We start from the raw sequence: 17,205 nt of genomic DNA, 5'->3' as shown, positions 1-17,205 counted from the left end.
CCTCCCCTCTACTGCCTCCCCAGGGAGCCGCAGGACAGGGAGTGAGCCCCCTTGAGGGGTCCCAGCCCTGGGCTGAGGCCATCCCACCTGGCCCAAGTGACCGAGAGCCACTCTGGTACCTTCCACCCCAGGGAGCCCCCGAGTCGGAAATGCCGTCGGGAGAAGCCCCTGGCCCTGTACGCCTTCTCCAACAGCAGCCAGGTGGGGCTGGACAGAGGTGGGAGCAGGTGGCAGCAGTGGAGGGTGGAGTGAGGTCAGCAGAGGGTGAGGTGGCACCAGGACCAGAGTGGACCAAGGGGCCTGGCAGGAGGGGCGGGCGTCCCGGTCCCTCGGGGACAGTCATAGGAGCTCTGGGACGGTGGCACTGTCTTGGCTCTGTCCCTCTCCTTTCTCCTCGGGGCAGCAGGGCCTCCCCCTGCCCTCCAATCTAGGCCACATTCTTCTGGGCCTTTAGTGGGCGGCTCCCCAGGGTCTTCTCTGGGGTCCAGTGTCCCCTCTAAGTCAGCCCCACCTCCATTTTTCTGCATCATCATGGCCTTGTGGCGGCAGTGTCCCCTTTCTCTGCCTGGCTTGTGGAAGGCACACACGATGTGGGATGGCACGACTAGGGGAGGATGAATGACCAGGACGTGCAGGCTCAAGCATGAGCCCTGGTCCCCTGCCCTTCCCTGGGATTTCTCTCAGTGGGATTTCTGAGTCGGCGGATGGGGGTCCACCCACCAGCAGGCAAGCACCAACCTAGCTGTTACCTGAGGGTCACACGTTGCAACTAACTATAGCCAAGTTTTCGTGCAACTACTGTTTAGTGTCTACTAACCATTCCCCCCCCCCCCTTCTTCTTCTTTTTTATAAATTTATTTATTTATTTTTGGCTGCACTGCGTCTTCGTTCCTGCGCATGGGCTTTTCTCTAGTTGAGGCGAACGGGGGCTACTCTTCGTTGCAGTGCACAGGCTTATCATTGCCGTGGCTTCTCTTGTTGCGGAGCACGGGCTCTAGGCGCACGGGCTTCAGTAGTTGTGGCAGTGGGCTCAGTAGTTGTGGCTCGCGGGCTCTAGAGCGCAGGCTCAGTAGTTGTGGGCTTAGTTGCTCCGCAGCATGTGGGATCTTCCCAGATCAGGGCTTGAACCCGTGTCCCCTGCATTGGCAGGCAGATTCTTAACCACTGCGCCACGAGGGAAGTCCCCCACGCCCTCATTCTTCAAATACACCTACAGGCTGAAGAGGAAGGGCCTTCATTAAGTCAAGCAAGGATCAAGTTCATGTTTCCAAAACCCAAATCTCAATGTCCTCCCTGTGCTGCACACAGGCCCCCCGCTGCGTCCCTGGCCTCCCCACCTGCCCTTCACTTTGCCTGGGGGGCCCTCCTACTCATCTCTGCCCCGCCTTGAGACTCAGCAGGCACCTCACATCCCTCCCGGGAACGCCTCCCTGACTGCCCGCCCCTCACCCTGCACCCTCCACATCCCCAGGAGGATGCTGGGTTTCCCACCTCCCCATCAGGCCTGAATCTGTGTCCACAGTCACCTGCATGGGCCACAAGCAAGGGATGCTCAGGAAACACGTCTCCAGTTGGGGATGGGTGGCAGGCTGCTCCACAGCCACCCCCCCCTCCCAGCTCTCACGGTGGCCTCAGACCCTGCAGTGGGTCCCAGGGCCCTGAGGGGTCTGGACAGAGCCCTCGCGGCCCCGGCAGCTCTGCCACCAGCCTCATAGCTGCTTCTCTCCCAGGTGGTCAAGCGGGTACTGGCCCAAACCAGCAGCGGGGGCTTCTGTGGGAACGACGGCTTCATGCACATGACTGTCGCCAGCCTGCCCTTCGGAGGAGTGGGTACGTGCCGGCAGAGCCATGCCCTCTTACCGTCATCTCTCACCCTGCTCCCCTCTGCAGAGTCTGAGGCGGAACCTTCCATACCTGTCTCTGCATTTACATTTGTGGGTGGACCCACAGATACACAGTTTAGGGTTTTTTTAAACATCACTGTGATTGCTAGGGCTTAGCACACGCAGGGCGGCCTTGGGCCTTCTCTTTACTCCACAGTGAGGCTACATGCTGCTCCTTTAACCCCTCCTGTGTCCCCTCTGTCCCATGCTTGGCATGTCGCACAGGAGACAGGGGTTCCTGCTGGTTCCCCCCTCCACCAAGCCCCAGCAGCCCCCAGTACCGCTGTGAAGTCCTGGCCTCTGAGGCTGGTCCCAGCAAGCCCGACGGCTGTGTGATGCGAGGCCACCACTTCCCCTCTCTGAGCCCACCTCCTCCTCAGGGGACGAGAGGGCCAGAGGCTTGCGGTCCCGCCACCTGCCCGCACCTGGCACTAGAGTAAATGACCAGCAGGTCCTGGCGGGCTGCCCTGGTGGGCCTGGACCCTCCCTGGGGAGCAGCTGGTGTCGCAGGAGCATGGCAGGCTGAGATCGATGCTCCTGGTGGTGGAGGTCCAGGGCTGCGCATCGCTGCCGTCCCCAGTTCTGGAACCCTCTTCCCCAGCACCCCCTCCTCAGGGAAGCGTGGGGCTCTGTCTGCGGGTGAATCTGACCCTGCTGCTCCCCTGACAAAGCCTTCCACGGCTCCCAGGCCCTCAGACGGAGCCAGGGCTCTGACTCAGCTTCCTGAGGCCGCCCTTCCTGGTCTGGCCACGGAGTCCTGCTCCCGCCCCTGCCCCGCTTCCCTGGTTGCTGCCCCAGACACACAGAGCTCTGCCCAAGTCCTGACACACCACTGTCACCCACCTCCAAGGCTCCCTGAGTTGTCCCCGAGCCTGGGCCCCTCTTGCCCCACACATCCACTTTATCTGGTCAACTCCACATCCCTCAGGCCCCACTCACTCAAGGAAGCCCTCCCGGATTACCCCTGATCCCACCAGGCTGGGTGCCCTGGACTTCCCACTGCCGGGTCCTTGACTGCCTCCCTACCTGGACATTGCGACTCATAACAACACAGCACTTACTGTATCTATGGGTCTGAACACTTGCTCAATGCCCGCAACTCTAGGAGGTGGGTGCCACTGTCACCCCATGTCACAGAGGAGACCAAGGCGAAATCACCTGCTTAAGGTGACATGGCTACTTCAGAGCTGTTTCCCTGTGCTTTATAGTAGGTCCTTGTTCATCTATTTTATATAGAGTAGTGTGTGTCTGTTAATCCCAAATTCCCAATACATCCCCCTCCCCCCCAGAATCCACTCTTGACCACTGTCTACCCATCGTGCCCCAGCACCTGGTGTCCCCAATATTTATTTGAGTGGGTGCTGGGGCCAGGCTCAGGGCTAAGCCCTTTACCCACAGCATCTCATGACTAGCCCACTTTACAGCTGGGGAAACCAAGGCTCGGGGGGTGAAGTAGCCCACTCAGGTCATACTGTGTGACTGGCAGAGCCCAGGTCTGTCTGCCGCTCCTTGGCTGGCCACTGGGGGCCTGATTGCTGTGTTCCTTGTCACTGTACAGGCGCCAGTGGGATGGGCAGCTACCACGGCAAGTTCTCCTTCGACACCTTCTCCCACCACCGCGCCTGCCTGCTGCGCCGCCCTGGGCTGGAGAAGGTTTACGCTCTCCGCTACCCGCCCCACACTCCACGCAACCTGAGGGTGCTGCTCGCAGCCATGGAGACCCGCAGCTGCAGCTGCGCCCTGCTCTGAGCCACCCTGCGCACAGGGGCTCCGAGCGTCCCTCCCAGCTCACGTCTACGAGTCCTCCGCTGCCGTGGCCACCTGAGGCTGGTGGAGACATGACCTGGGGTCCACGACGCAGGGGGAAAACACCTGCCGGGGCCACGGCCCAGACCAGTGCTTGCCCTCCTTCCGCCTGGGGCTTCTCTTTTCAGGCCCTCAGCTGCCCCCCAGCCAGGATGGGCCAAGGTTTGGGAGCATCGGAAACAGTGCAGTAACCTGCCCTCCCGCTCCCATGCTGGCCACCTGTGTTCCGGGAGACGAGGGAAGATGTGGGCACCACTCAGGACAGAAGGTGCCCTTTCTGTGGAGGGTGCAGAAGGGGTCCTGGCATCCGGTCCACGACACACTGCGGGCCTGCTGTGACCTGGGTCGTCCCTGCCCTCTCTGAGCCTGGTTCCCTATCTGTTGCACAGAGGAGGTGATTAACACCTCCTGAGACCATCGTGAGGATTAAATTTTGGAGCTTAATTGCCGACTCCAGGCTCCAGGCGTCCTGTCTCCTCATTTGGGAGGGGGGAGGCTGCCTCCCTCTACTCTCTCCGCACCTCTCCCTCCAGGTCAGGTTGATGAGATGCCCACAGTAGGATCTCCCTTCCCTTCACCTCGGGCCTCTTAGGAGCTCTGAACTAGCTCCTGTCCCCCAGGTGGCTGGCCCTGGGCACCTTCCCCTCATCATGTCCCACACTGGACTCCTCCCCTTCCCTCTTCTGCTCATCCTCCTGGGCCCCCATGCCATGGAGTGATCCCCCATCCACTCAGCCACAAAGCCAGACTCCCCGGCCTCCTGCTAGACACTCCCTTCTCACCTCCCAAGTCCCATCTTTAAGTAATTCTTGATGATTCTATAAAATACGGCAGACTTCCCCAATCCACACACTAATCGCTGTGCCCCGGGCCATCCATCACCTGCCCTCTTTCCCCGGGGCCCAGCCCTTCTCCTCAGAGATCTTCCCAAAGCCCACTGGACCATACTAGCCCTCAGCCTGAACCCCTTCAGTGGTTCCCCCGGCTCACAAGTCTGGACCCATAACAATCCTTGGGAGGCTCTGCATAGCCCTGTACACGCTCCCCCCCAACCCCCACTGCCAACCCATCCTTGCCCTCTTCTAACGCACTGGATGTGTCCTCCTTCTCTGGTGGACCTCCGCACAGAAGCTGGGCACGCTCTCTGGCCCTTCTGGTTCTGCTCGACTCCTCCTTGTGCTCTGCTTGGATATCATCTCCTCCAGGAAGCCCTCCCTGACCACCTTCCACTCCCCCCAACACACAGGCGGCCTCAGGGGCTTTCTCAGTGTCCGCAGCCTCCGGGGTCCCTCTGCCACACAATTCACTGGGAGGAAACACGGGTTTGGGGGCTGTTGAGGGACGGGGCTCCCGGGTCATACAGATCTAGGAGTGGTTCAGGAGGCCGCACTTCTTAGATCTAAGGCTTAGGCCAAGTTACTACACAAGTCCGTGCCTCAGTTTCCCCATCTGTAAAGCGAAAATAATCGTTCCTCCCTACAGGGCTGCCGGGAGGATTAAATGAAGACGCCAGGATGAAGGTTTAGCATAGAGTAGGCATGGCTCCCGCGAGGAATCACCACAGGCTACGGTTCTCATCACCGTTATCACACACGACCCGCCGAGGCCGAGTGGCTGTCCTCCAGCCCAGGGCGCCGGGTCCGACATGAGCAGCAACCTTAAACCACGCCTCGGATGTCCCGCCTCCAAGAGCTCGGGAGTCCCGGCTCACTAGCTTCTCGCACCCAACCCGGCGGCGCTCTACACCGCTTCAAGCGCCTGCCTGCTCCCCTAGCCAATCGGAGAAAAGATTTTTCGATCCCGCCTCTTTCCGCTGCGCCACCAGCCAATCAGACCACACCATTAGAGTCCATGCCCAATGGCAGCATCCCATGATGTAGGCTCCGCCTCTCGACGGACAGGCCCCTCGGCCCTGGAAGGAGAGGCAGCGATTCAAGGTGGGTGTTCGGGGCTCAGGTGTTAAGGCCCAGCCTGGGCAGCGCGGCATCGGAGTCGAGTGTGCGGCCCCCGTTGGCTCAGCCGGCTCCGCGCCCGGGCTTTATCTCGGCCCGCTCAGAACCCGCGGCCTCTGTGACCTTGAGCGTGCAGCGGGCGGGTAACCGGCACCGTCAGGGCGCATATGCACCTCCTGCGCCCGTCGGGTCAGAGGTCATGAGGAAGGTCGGGGAAGGAGCCGGGTTGGTGCCTGGCCCTGAAGTCAGCGGTCAAAAGAAATGGTCCCGCTAGAGGTCACAGGTCACGAGAGGGGCACTTTTGGCCTCGGCTAAGTGCCAGGCTCTGCGCTAAACCCTTGGCATCTTCGAGCCTCCTCCATTCTCGTGACCTCCCATTTCACAAGTGAGAAAACCCAAGGTTACTTGGCAGGCTGGGAGACAGTTCCAGAAGGACCTTGATGCTGGGGAGAGGAATTTGATCTTGAGGGTTATTTAAGCCTTTAAAAGGTTCAGCAGGGGAGGGCTGGGGGTGTAAAGGGAGGGGTCTGGCCTGGGTTCACATCCTGGTCCCACCCCCTCAGTGTGACTTTGGGCAAGTCACTTAACACGACTGAGCTGTGGCTTCTCATCTGTGCCTCCCTCTGAGGTCATGATGTGGACAAAGTGACCGTGCGCGTGACCCCTAGCACAGTGCCTGGCACGGTGGCAGGTGGCAGTGTTAACCTGGGTCAGGTTGGAGGCCGGGAGGGGCTGCACCTGGGAACAGGAAGCCCGTCTGTGCCTCTGACAGGAATGGGGGTGAGCAGGGACAAGCTGACACAGTGGCACTGGGGTCAAGGGTCAAGGCTCCTGCAATGCTAGGGTTCCCGGGGGTGGGGGTGGGGAACCATTGCAGTCTGAGACCCACCTATGCCTCACTCTCTTCTTGCCCACAGATGCACTGCCTGACCACGCCCATGCTGCTTCGGGCCCTGGCCCAGGCCGCACGTGCAGGTAGGACCAAGGGAGCCTTTCCTGGGTGTGAGGGGCCCAGCCTCCTAGCGTGAGGTCACATCTGCACAGCGTAACCCCTATCCTTGCAGGGCATCCCAGTGGCCGGAGCCTCCACAGAAGCACAGTGGCAGCCACCTACAGTGAGTCCCGAGGCGCCTCAAGCCTCAGGCTTTCTGATCATCGTCCTGCCAGAGGCAGGGGAGACGGCCTGTGTTCTGGTCCTGGCTTTGCTGGGGGCCCGCCCTCTCGGAGCCTCAGTTTCCACTCTGTATAAAGAGGATGGTGATCAAGATTGCATATGATTCTTGGGGGCCGGGTCTGTCATTGCAGGGGGTGGAGGGCCTTCCATGTGGCTATACCGTGTGATCTCAGACCTTCCCCGTGTAGGACAAGGAGGGAGCTGCCAGGTGTGAGCCCTGGGAGCTGTGCCTCTTCATCAGGACCCCAGTACCCAAGCCCCTTCCAACCCCCATCAACTCCTGGCTTGGATGGCCACACAGGCACAGGGAGAAGCTGGCGAGGACCGCCCAGAGCCTGAGGCTGGCCTCAAGGGTGCTCACTGAGGCGGGGGAGGTTTGGTGAATGAACAAACCCCTGGGGGGCCCAGCTGTTGCACCTAGAAGGAGGCCAGGCCTCGTCTCCCTGAGCTGGAGTCCTTGGGGAGGGCCTGTGTGAGGCCTGCTGCCACGGCCTCTCTGCCTGCCTCCCCTGCAGAGTATGTGAACATGCGGGAGCCCTCAATGGACATGAAGTCGGTGACCGACCGGGCAGCTCAGACCCTGCTGTGGACCGAGCTCATCCGAGGTGGGCACTGGGGGGAGGGGGGAGGCCGGCTGGTCGGGGGCACAGATGTGTTAGGGAGGAGGGCCCCCTCCCACCGTGCCTGTGCCGCCCCCAGGCCTGGGCATGACCCTGAGCTACCTGTTCCGAGAGCCAGCCACCATCAACTACCCATTTGAGAAGGGCCCACTGAGCCCGCGCTTCCGTGGCGAGCATGCGCTGCGCCGGTACCCGTCCGGGGAGGAGCGCTGCATCGCCTGCAAGCTCTGCGAGGCCGTCTGCCCAGCCCAGGTGAGCCCCTGACCCCAACTGACCGCCCCCCGACCCCTGCCGCTGGGAGAGGGAGGCCACAGCCTGCTGCAGAGAGAGTGAAGCGGGCAGCCCTGGGCCCGAACTCTGGGCCCCCTGCCGGGTGGGTGTCCCCAGAAAGTCCCTTTCCCGATCTGAGCCTCTTCCCCCTGTGAATGGGAGCCGACTCAGAGGCAGTGAGTCAGGGGAGGGAAACTTCCAGCCCTGAGCAGGCCACGTGACACATGTGGGTCCTGCCCTTGGGGGTCTGTTCGGGGGCGTGAAACCTAGGCCTCGAGCCACGAGGCGGCACCTGAGGGTTTCCACTTTTACCCGGATGCAGCAGCCGTTTCAGGAGCACTGCCTGTGTGCCTGCCACAGGACGACCCAGGGACATGTGTGCCACAGCCGAGGCCCTCACTGCCCCCGGTTGCTGCTCCTTTGAGCCCCTGGCATCTGGTTCTGTCGGAGGGTCCCACACGGACTGTTAGTGCAGAAACAGACAGACACAGCTGGGGCTCTTGGGCTGGCGGATGTGCCCGGCAGGAGCCCAGCAGGCTCAGGGGTCCTCACGGTCCACACAGCGACCTCCTTCCAGCGGCCGCTCCAGGCCACATCTCTGTGACTCCGGATGGCTGCTGTCCACGACCTGCCTCATTTCCTGGACCACTCCCAGGTCCTGCAGGCCACGGGTTGTGGCCTTGCTGTCCCCAGTCTAGCCACCGACCTGGAGCACGTAGGAGAGCCCCGAAAAAATAACAACAGTGGTGGCATCCAGACAGTGAGTGCCGGCTGTGGACCAGGCACTGAGCCAAACTCATGACTCATCTCTGCAACAACTCTAGGAGGTAGAGATTATTATCCCCATTTTTATAGATGAGGAAATGGAGGCACAAAGAGATGAGGCTAATAGCCAAAGGTCCCACTATGAGTGGTGGGCATTACACTCCTGGGGACATCTGAGGGCCTTTGCCACATCCCTTTGAAGGTCCTCCCAGCTGTGGGAGGCCCCAGGCCACCCCTTCCCCCAGCTGGTGCAAGTGTACACCCAGGAAGTGAGAGTTAAGGACCTGTGTTTGAGTCTGGGCTCTGCCCCTCACTTACTGTGTGGCTTTGGGAAACCCCTCAACCTCTCTGAGCCTCAGTTTTCTCATCCATTAAATGGGGATAACTAGATGTAATTGGGAAGGTTGTTCAACATGCAACCGACAGTAATGGGGCATTTTTTTACCGGATGGGACACCTTGGGTCTGCAGGTGCTATGGTGAACAAGGCAGGCAACGGCCCTCTCCTTGTGGGACTCACGTTCTCAGGCAGGAGGTGCTGGCCGTTAACAAACAAGAGAATGTCAGCTAGGGCAAGCGCTCAGAGGCCGACGTCACAGCCACGCCGGGCGGTCTGTTAGGAGAGGGGTCAGGAAAGGTACACGGCGGGCCAAGAGTGGATGACAGAGGGTCCGATCTGTAGGCCCCGGGGGGCCAGTCCCGCAGGAGTGGGAATGAGCCATGGCGGGGGCTGGATCCTGTGCCTGGGGCCAGCGTGGCTGGCAGGTGACAGTACCCTGTGCCACCCCCCAGGCCATCACCATTGAGGCTGAGCCTCGGGCCGATGGCAGCCGCCGGACCACACGTTACGACATTGACATGACCAAGTGTATCTACTGCGGCTTCTGCCAGGAGGCCTGCCCTGTGGACGCCATCGTTGAGGTGAGCGGGCCCTGCGGCGGGGGAGGCCGGGGCGGAAGCTCCTCGGAGGGGCCTGACGTGGCTGCGCCTGCTGCCCCGCTCGCAGGGCCCCAACTTCGAGTTCTCCACGGAGACGCACGAGGAGCTGCTCTACAACAAGGAGAAGCTGCTCAACAACGGGGACAAGTGGGAGGCCGAGATCGCCGCCAACATCCAGGCCGACTACCTCTACCGGTGACCAGCCCGCCGGCTGGCCCGAGGTCCCCTTCTGCCCAATAAAAGAGCTCTGACCTCCCCACTGCCTCTGTCGTCATCAGTCCGCCGTCCAGGCCGAGACCGTCCGCGGCCTGACCACGGCCTGTGGCTTCCTCCATTGGACCAGGTCCTCGGACAGAGTCGCCCTCCTGTGCGACTCTGTGGGACCTGCCAGGCCCTCCCCGTGGCTGGGCCCGGGCCCGCGGCAGTGTGTGGCCCACACATCTTCCTGGGCATGTTCCCCAAGGCTCCGCAGGCTGGAGGTCGGCCCAGGTCCACTGTTCCCATAATCCTGTGTGCCCAAGGGGTGGGGCTGGGGCCTGTCCTCTCCTGAGGGCCACCCACAGCTGAGACCCTAAGGACCTAGAGCCTCTCGCAAGGCCGCAGGCAGAAATACATCAAGAGCAGGAACTTGGAAAGGCCAGAGCATCCTTGCTGGGAGGCAGGGGAAGGCTGCTCTGGCAGGGGTGACAGTCACGAGGGGGTGACCCAGGCCCTGCTGCCTGTGAGCTGGCTCTGCCTCTCCAGCCACATCCGCTTTTCTCCCCAGCTTCCCCAGACCAGGCTGCTGGCATGGCTTCTGCCGCTCAGGACTTCCTGCTTTGCAGTCCCAGCCAAGTGACATGGTTCCTTCTGGGGCCACACGCAAGCCCAGTGGCAGCAGAGTAGCCAAAAACAGCCCCCTCTAACTTGGTGCTAAGAGGTGTGAGAGGATTTCAATTCATTCTCAGCAGTGAGGAAACTGGCTCAGAGGGGCGAAGTGTCTTGCTCAGGATCACACAGCAAACATCTGATGAAAAAACTAATTCGGGCCTGAGAGATCTCGGAGTTCCCTTTCTCCATTATTTCCAAAAGTGCTTTTTACAAAACACTGAATTCCCAAGATGCTTCTTGGAAGCGTGTTCTAGGGACCAGTAAGTGTGGGAAACGCCCCAAGTGCCTCTCCCCTCTGGGACAGGCATTGCATGATAGCACATTCAAGGCTCTGAGAAGGCCTACAGCAAAGAAACCCAGATTACCCAGCTCATTTCCAGGAAGCCCCTTTTCTCAGATCCCCTGCTGACACCTGGACCTACTTACCAGGCCAGGATGGGCCATCTCCTGATGCAGAAGTGGCCCAGGACTTGTGTGGGCCCCACCACTGGCCAAGGTTTTGGGGTCCTTTGAACCCACAAAATGGCACAGAGGTGAGAAGTGCAGGACCAGGAAGGAAGACTTGAGCCCGGGGAGTGTCCACGAGTCCAGCACCGCTAGTCCTGCTGGCTGCTGGGGGCAGGAGCTCTCCAAAAACAAGGCCAGTTGTAAGAGGCAGGCTTGAAAATCCTAAATCGCCTCTAATTTTGCTTTTCCCACACATAACCAGCACTAGATGCTTGACATGGAGCCTCTATCTGTACGCAGGTAAATAGAATACTTTCATTTAAAGTGGATGAGTCTAGGGACTTCCCTGGCAGTCCAGTGGTTAAGACTCCACACTTCCAGTGCAGGGGCTGTGGGTTCGATCCCTGGTTGGGGAACTAAGATTGCCCATGCCATGCAGCACAGCCAAAAAAATAAAAAATAAAATGGATGAGTGTATCCAGCTCCTGACTTGATTCTCTCCCTTACTGCTGGGTCAGAATGCAGCTCTAACGCCATTTTGTAACATGATAGAGTTCCAGTTTGCCCTGAACAGGAAGTATTGACCCGAGGCCCCCACTGGTACTCAGTTTGGTTGTGTCGAGGTTACTCCTTGAAAGTAGCCCCTCCGTGCCCCAGAAAGTGTCTCCCACTTTGCTGAAGACACTAGCCTTGGCTGTGACTCAGTTGCCAGCGCCCAGCTCTGGGGCTCCGTTTGCCCACTCTCCCCCCACCTCTCACAGGCCCTTGCCCTGTCGGGGTTCAAGAATCACCAGAGCTGAGGGGCCCCAGCGGGTGCAGGCTTGGCCTGTCCAAAGTGCAGGCAGCTGGACAGTCGTGAGCCCCAGGTTGTGGGTGCTGCGATAGGACAAACTGCACGGAGCTCAGTAGCAGCAAGGTCATGGGGACACATCCAGCCACAGGAGGAGTGACAGCCAGGGCAGAGCATTGCCCAGTGCCTGCTGGGTGCGGGTCCCAGGCCCTGGCCCTTGGTGTCCTGCTGCCATTGAGGAAAGAGGCCCAGAGAAGGGCAGCCACCCGCCCAAAGGCCCAGACCACTGGACCTGGAGTCCAAGGTGGTGGTCAGAAGTAGGAAGCTATAAGGACCTGTGTAATTGCGTGCGGCCTCACGCAAGGGGGAGGGGGTCCTAGAGGTGGGGACACGTAGGTGTTGGGCCCCAGGCCTGAGCATATTGGGGTCTAATCTGCCCAGTGAGCCCTCTAGATGGTGGAGATCCCACCCTGTAGCCCCGGAGCTGGGCCTAGGCTGGGCATCTCCCCACATCCCGGCCACGTAGATGTGCGCGGTTGGTGCTGGTCAGTGTCTGCTCCAGCCTCCGGGCCTCCTCGCCCGTATTAGGCGGCCCACAGCTCCGAATGGTCTCCCAGCCTGGAGCGAGGAAGCGAGGCCGCCAGACAATCCCAGCCCAGGGCCTGCCTCCGACCCGCGCTCCAGCTCCCAGGACTCCGGGTGGGGGTTCGGGGCGGGCCAGGGGCGGAGCTTCCCTGGCTCCGCCCCTCCCGGCCCCGCCCGCCGCGGAAAGTGAGTTGCGTGGGCGCCGCGGCTGGGATCTCAGAGCTGGGAGTGCAGAGCTGCGCGGAGCAGCGCCGCGTGCAGCCGACCCGGGGGTAAGTGCCCCAGCCGGGGGCTGCAGAGCCCCCAGTTCTGCCTACCACCCTCGCTTCCCACTGCCCCGGGAAGCGGGGGGTGTCGTGGTGCCCCAACCCAGCTGGGTCAGTAGAGGCAGCTCAATCGTCCGGCCCGCGGGTGTCAGCCGTTGGTGGGGGCCACAGAGGCGACTAAGGAGAAAGAAGAGGTGAATGGGGGTGTTAACAGCCTATAACAAACAAGTAGTATTGAGCTCAGCTGTGCCGGGCCAGGTGGTGCTCAGAGCTTTCTCTGCTGCATCTTCCTGGCAGGGAGGGACCCATTCTACAGATGAGGAAACTGAGGCCCACCCAACTAGGAAGAGGCGGAGCTAGAAGAGAGCGCACGCAGACCCTCGTCTCCAGCCCAGCTTGTCGTGGCGGGCCAGGGGCTCAGAGGAGACATCTGGTGGTTTTCTGGAGGAGCTGGCCTTAAGCCTCCAGCCTCCCAAGGGAGCAGGAGGAGAGGGGCACAGAGTGACTAGAGTCTGGACCCTGAAGGATGGAGGCACCTTCATTTGTTCTTTAAATGTCTCTGGGGTGGCCCCTGGCTCAGGAAGGGGTCAGGGAAGATGACGGGGAGGGGATGAGACAGTGGAGGCCTGAAATGCCAGGGGAGGGATCTGCCCAGGTCTCTGCACCCCTGTGCTCACCATGGCTTGTCCCATCCAAGGGACGTGCCCAGCCCGCAGGGCTGCTGCCCTGCCTGGATCCCCAGACCTAGCTCCCTACAACCCCCGTTTGGCCAGCCCAGCCTTTTGGGGTACCTGGGGCAGAGAACAGCCCTCCCCTGAGCCCATACTGTGGGCTGGGACTTCCAAACCTGCAGACCCAGGGCCTGGCTCCTGCCTGGCTCCATCACCTGCTGACCCGTCTATAAAACAGGGCTACAGTGCCCCCTCCCCCAAGGATTGCTGTTAGATTTAAATGAGGTATTGTGGGCGAGGGAGTTACATGGGGGCCCTTGTTATTTTTATCTCCCCACCTAGGTCCTGTCTCTGGCGGGGTGGCCAAGTCCCATTCACCCAAAGAGGAAGTGGAGGCCCAGAGAGGGTGAGAGACTCCCCAAAGGACACACAGCTAATCACAGCTTGGTAGGGCTCAGAGCCTTGGTCCCTGGCCCTCTTGCCCACCCTTCCCTGTTCAGGGCCTGGTGCTTCCACAGCCCGCACCTGTCTCTCCCCATTCTCTCTTGTATTCTCCCGGGGCTGGGGAAGGGGCTGCTTTTCCTTTTTTTTTTCTTTTACATTTAAGTAAACCAGACCCAGGAGAGGAAGTGACCAACTAGGCAGGCCCCAGCCCAGCCCAGACAGCAGGCAGGGTGTCAGATGTTCACCCTCTCAGCGGGGCTCTGGCCTGTTCCTGTCCCCTCCCCTCCCCCGCTCAATTTGCGAGCTAAGGAAACTGAGTCCCACAGAGGGGCAGGGGCCGGCCCTGAGCCCCAAGGGCAGTGGCCACGGAGCCCTGGCTTGTGGGCTGGGCGTCTACAGGGCCCAGGGAGGCCACCCTGGCGCTCCCCCTGCCCTGCGGGCGGCGTTTAAGCAAAGGCCCGGCCAGGCCCTTCCTGCCCTTTTCAGTTTCCACAGTTTCACTTTTGTTGGTTTCGACACCTGGAGGGCTCCTCCCTCGGCCCCTACCAGCTCGGCTGCTGCCGGGCAGCCCGGGCCTCAGGGGAAGGTCCTGCTTCCTCAGCTCCCTCTGCCTGTCCTCTCTACCCTTCCTGAGTCCCAGAGGAGGCCCCCACCCCTCAGCGCCCACAGACCCGCAGGGAGGGAAGAGGGCCCTGGCTGCCTGTGGGGATGGGGCGGACCTCAGCCCTGCTGTTCCTGTCAAGGTTGCTCCCCAGGGTGGAAAGGCCAGGGCAGTCAGGTGGCCGGCGCTGGAGGTGGCCCTTGGCCTGGGGCCCCGAGGATGTGTAGGATCTCGGGTGAGGGCGGGTCACAGAGAGGGGACAGCAGGAGCAAGGGCCAGGTGTGAGAAGAGCCAGTGTCCCCAGGAGCCACTAGGGGTGGGGGGTAGGGGTCTCAGACGGGGCAGAGCCAGCTGGGAAGGAACTTGACATTGGACTGTGGGTCCGGCTGTAAGGTCAGCTCGCCGCTTACTTCCTGTGTGACCTCAGCACCCCGCTAAGCCATCCTGGGCCTCAGTCTCCCCATCTGTCAGATAGGGGTGGTAGCGGGACCTTGCAGGATCATGTGAACCCAGAATTCACACCTGGTGGGGAACTGCCTGGGACCCCACCCGCCTGAGCTCTCCCACCCCTGTCGGCCCCGCAGGACCATGGGCTCCATGTTCCGGAGTGAGGAGGTGGCGCTCGTCCAGCTCTTCCTGCCCACAGCTGCTGCCTACGCCTGCGTGAGCCAGCTTGGGGAGCTGGGCCTTGTGGAGTTCAGAGACGTGAGTGGGGCCGGGGTGGGCGTGAGGGGAGGCCTCGTTCTTGGGTGTCCCATACGGTGGACCATCTCCCCCAGACTGACCCCCGGCCCTGCTTGAATCCCGGCAACCTCTGCCATATATACTTTGCTCTCAGGCCGGCTTTACTCGTGGCTGAGACCACCCTGTGCCAGCCTGGGTTCAGCCAGGCCTCCTGGGCCCTGCCTCACCCTTCCCAGGCCACATGGGGTCTGGTGTGTCTTCAGCTGGGCATCTGGAGGGTCACAGTGTAGTCAGCACCTTTCTGGGGGAGGCAGCTATGGCCTGAGGAGAGCCGGGCCTGGGCCCTGGTGGGGGGACCTCCTTGGCCCTCTGCCTGGAAAACTGGTCCCTCCGTTTGGCAACCACAGCTCAATGCCTCGGTGAGTGCCTTCCAGAGACGTTTCGTGGTAGATGTTCGTCGCTGTGAAGAGCTGGAGAAGACCTTCAGTGAGTTGGCCCTGGGCCCACACCCCAGGCACACTTCCTGGAGGAGGCGCCAGTCAAGCTTGGTCTGAAAGGAAGAGTCCGAGTTGCCCAGGCGGACGGCAGAGAAGGGAGGTCCGGGCCAGGCCCTGCAGAGCCAGGACGGGGCAGCTGGGATCTTTGGGGTGTTCTTGGGTGAGCTGAGCAGAGGGTCCAGGCCAGGCCCGGCTTGGAAGAGGCCTTGAATACCGAATGAGGGCTCGGGACTTCACCCTCTGGGCGCCAGGAGCCACCCATAGGTTCCTAAGCGGGAGAGAAGCATGGACAGAACTTTTTCTGCTGCAGATGGACTGGGATGGGCAGAGGCCAGGATCCTGGGTCAGGTGCCCCCAAGGAGCAGCTGCTTGGCCCTGGGCAAGAGGGACCCCTGCCCTGGGTTCTATTCTGGAAACGCCTCTTAGGAGGGTCCTGCAAGGTGGGAGGATAGAGCACGTCTGTTTAATGGTTAGATTGACTGATAGGTTTTAAGTCATCAGGCAGCTACCCTGTGGGCCTCCATGCAAGCTCTCATCCCCTGCAGTGCTAGGGCCACCTGCCGGAAGACCGCTATGGGACCCAGGCCAGGGGCTGGGGACGGAGAGCAGCCCAGAAGAGCCCCAGGGCAGGGGGAGGCGGAGACGACCTGCAGGGATGGAGGTTTAGCCTGAGGTTTTTCCGGGGTCTCAGACTCAGTGAATCAGTTAGCTGGTGGCCAGCAGAGTTTGGGGTGGCAGTTGGAATTCCCTAGATGTTAGCCATCCCTTGGCTAATAGTGGCCATTGGCTGGTGGTAGCTCCTGAGCCGGCTCCCTGATGCCCGTCCCTCTGCACCCAGCCTTCCTGCAGGAGGAGGTACGGCAGGCTGGGCTGACGCTGCCTCTGCCTGAGGGGGCGCTGCCGGCACCCTTGCCCCGCGACCTTCTGCGCATCCAGGAGGAGACGGATCGCCTAGCACAGGAGCTCCGGGACGTGCGGGGCAACCGGCAGGCTCTGCGGGCCCAGCTCCACCAGCTGCAGCTCCACTCGGCTGTACTGGGCCAGGGCCATGGCCCCTCGGTCAGCTCCGGCCCCGGGCAGGGCGTGGGGAGGGGCGGGGGCCCCAGGCCCCACCTGGGCCGGGACTCATGGCGCCTCTCGGCTCCTAGTTGGCAGCCAGCCACACAGATGGGCCCCTGGAAAGAACACCCCTGCTCCAGTCCTCTGGGGGGCCGCACCAGGACCTGAGGGTCAAGTAAGTGAGGGGCAGCTTCGCTCTCTTTCCGGTTGGTGCAGGGGTGAGGCAGGCCAGCTCAGACTTCTTGTCCAGGGCCCTCGTGCAGCCGCCCTCAGGCCTGGACTTCCCTTTGCCCCTGGGGGTCTCTTCTGGCCCTGCCTGGCGGGCTCCTGCCTCCTCTGTGCGGATGGGGGCAGTGTGCCTGGCCCGGGTGAGGCGGGGGGAGGCCGGAGCAGCCCCTGCCCAGCCCTGCCCGTCCCTGCAGCTTCGTAGCAGGTGCCGTGGAGCCCCACAAGGCCGCCGCCCTGGAGCGCCTGCTCTGGAGGGCCTGCCACGGCTTCCTCATCGCCAGCTTCAGGGACGCGGAGCAGCAGCTGGAGGGGCCCGTGACGGTGAGCGGGCCGGGCGCGCAGGCCGGGGTGCGTGCTGGGTGGAGCCGGGACTGCAGGGTGATGTGCGCCCCGCTCCGGCAGGGTGAGCCTGCGACGTGGGTGACCTTCCTCATCTCCTACTGGGGCGAGCAGATCGGGCAGAAGATCCGCAAGATCACTGACTGGTGAGCCCCCGTCGGGTGGGGGGCTGGCCCCCCGCTGCCCTCATGCCCGGGCCCCTGCGTGTCACCTCCACTGAGCCCGCTCTGTCTGCCACACTGCCCTGTGGGCTCCCTTTAGACTCAGCCTCTGCAAGCCCTGGACCCTGTGCCCACCTCACCTCCCCCCTCCTCCC

At 61.9% G+C, this 17,205-nt stretch overlaps 3 protein-coding genes across 11 annotated transcripts in view; all 3 read left to right on the top strand.

The window, feature by feature from the left end:
* The window catches only part of LOC112402439 (aldehyde dehydrogenase family 3 member B1-like), a 15,346-nt gene extending 11,199 nt beyond the window's left edge, over positions 1 to 4,147 (top strand). The window contains exons 10-12 of the mRNA XM_024749369.1: positions 132 to 201; positions 1,731 to 1,830; positions 3,442 to 4,147. Of these exons, the coding sequence (XP_024605137.1) occupies positions 132 to 201; positions 1,731 to 1,830; positions 3,442 to 3,632 (361 nt within the window). The 3' untranslated portion in view covers positions 3,633 to 4,147. The remainder of the gene's footprint in view (positions 1 to 131; positions 202 to 1,730; positions 1,831 to 3,441) is intronic.
* Positions 4,148 to 5,550: 1,403 nt separating this feature from the next.
* Positions 5,551 to 9,666, top strand: NDUFS8 (NADH:ubiquinone oxidoreductase core subunit S8). 2 transcript variants are annotated; one of them, XM_024749542.1, is made up of 7 exons: positions 5,551 to 5,626; positions 6,559 to 6,616; positions 6,706 to 6,756; positions 7,331 to 7,420; positions 7,515 to 7,687; positions 9,262 to 9,390; positions 9,476 to 9,666. In XM_024749542.1, the coding sequence occupies exons 2-7, from the start codon at positions 6,559 to 6,561 to the stop codon at positions 9,605 to 9,607; spliced, it is 633 nt and encodes a 210-aa protein (XP_024605310.1). In that variant the 5' UTR covers positions 5,551 to 5,626; the 3' UTR covers positions 9,608 to 9,666. The 2 variants fall into 2 exon arrangements, with proteins under 2 accessions (XP_024605310.1, XP_024605311.1); XM_024749543.1 differs by lacking the exon at positions 5,551 to 5,626 and adding an exon at positions 6,003 to 6,026.
* A 2,615-nt stretch (positions 9,667 to 12,281) lies between these two features.
* The window catches only part of LOC112402169 (V-type proton ATPase 116 kDa subunit a-like), a 5,126-nt gene continuing 202 nt past the window's right edge, over positions 12,282 to 17,205 (top strand). Inside the window, exons 1-8 of one of the 8 annotated variants that reach the window (XM_024748864.1) lie at positions 12,305 to 12,372; positions 13,380 to 13,443; positions 14,667 to 14,787; positions 15,174 to 15,252; positions 16,102 to 16,322; positions 16,412 to 16,497; positions 16,745 to 16,871; positions 16,953 to 17,035. In XM_024748864.1, the coding sequence (XP_024604632.1) occupies positions 14,671 to 14,787; positions 15,174 to 15,252; positions 16,102 to 16,322; positions 16,412 to 16,497; positions 16,745 to 16,871; positions 16,953 to 17,035 (713 nt within the window). In that variant the 5' untranslated portion in view covers positions 12,305 to 12,372; positions 13,380 to 13,443; positions 14,667 to 14,670. Of the gene's footprint in view, positions 12,373 to 12,444; positions 12,561 to 13,379; positions 13,485 to 14,085; positions 14,318 to 14,666; positions 14,788 to 15,173; positions 15,253 to 15,430; positions 15,704 to 16,101; positions 16,323 to 16,411; positions 16,498 to 16,744; positions 16,872 to 16,952; positions 17,036 to 17,150; positions 17,170 to 17,205 lie in introns of those variants that run through there. The other 7 variants (XM_024748868.1, XM_024748863.1, XM_024748865.1 and 4 more) reach the window with 7 other exon arrangements.

Source organism: Neophocaena asiaeorientalis, unplaced genomic scaffold (assembly GCF_003031525.2).
Source record: "Neophocaena asiaeorientalis asiaeorientalis breed wild unplaced genomic scaffold, Neophocaena_asiaeorientalis_V1.1 scaffold43, whole genome shotgun sequence".
In the NCBI taxonomy this organism is placed as follows: Eukaryota; Metazoa; Chordata; class Mammalia; order Artiodactyla; family Phocoenidae; genus Neophocaena; species Neophocaena asiaeorientalis.
The sequence above is the reverse complement of the archived record's forward strand: the minus strand, read 5'-3'. Positions and strand labels throughout refer to the sequence as shown.

Excerpts from the sequence above, each read along its gene's own strand:
- NDUFS8 (XM_024749542.1), top strand. The coding sequence starts at position 6,559 with ATGCACTGCCTGACCACGCCCATGCTGCTTCGGGCCCTGGCCCAGGCC. Across the intron at positions 6,617-6,705 it reads GGCCCAGGCCGCACGTGCAG|GGCATCCCAGTGGCCGGAGC; the intron begins GTAGGACCAAGG and ends CTATCCTTGCAG. Across the intron at positions 9,391-9,475 it reads CTGTGGACGCCATCGTTGAG|GGCCCCAACTTCGAGTTCTC; the intron begins GTGAGCGGGCCC and ends CCCCGCTCGCAG.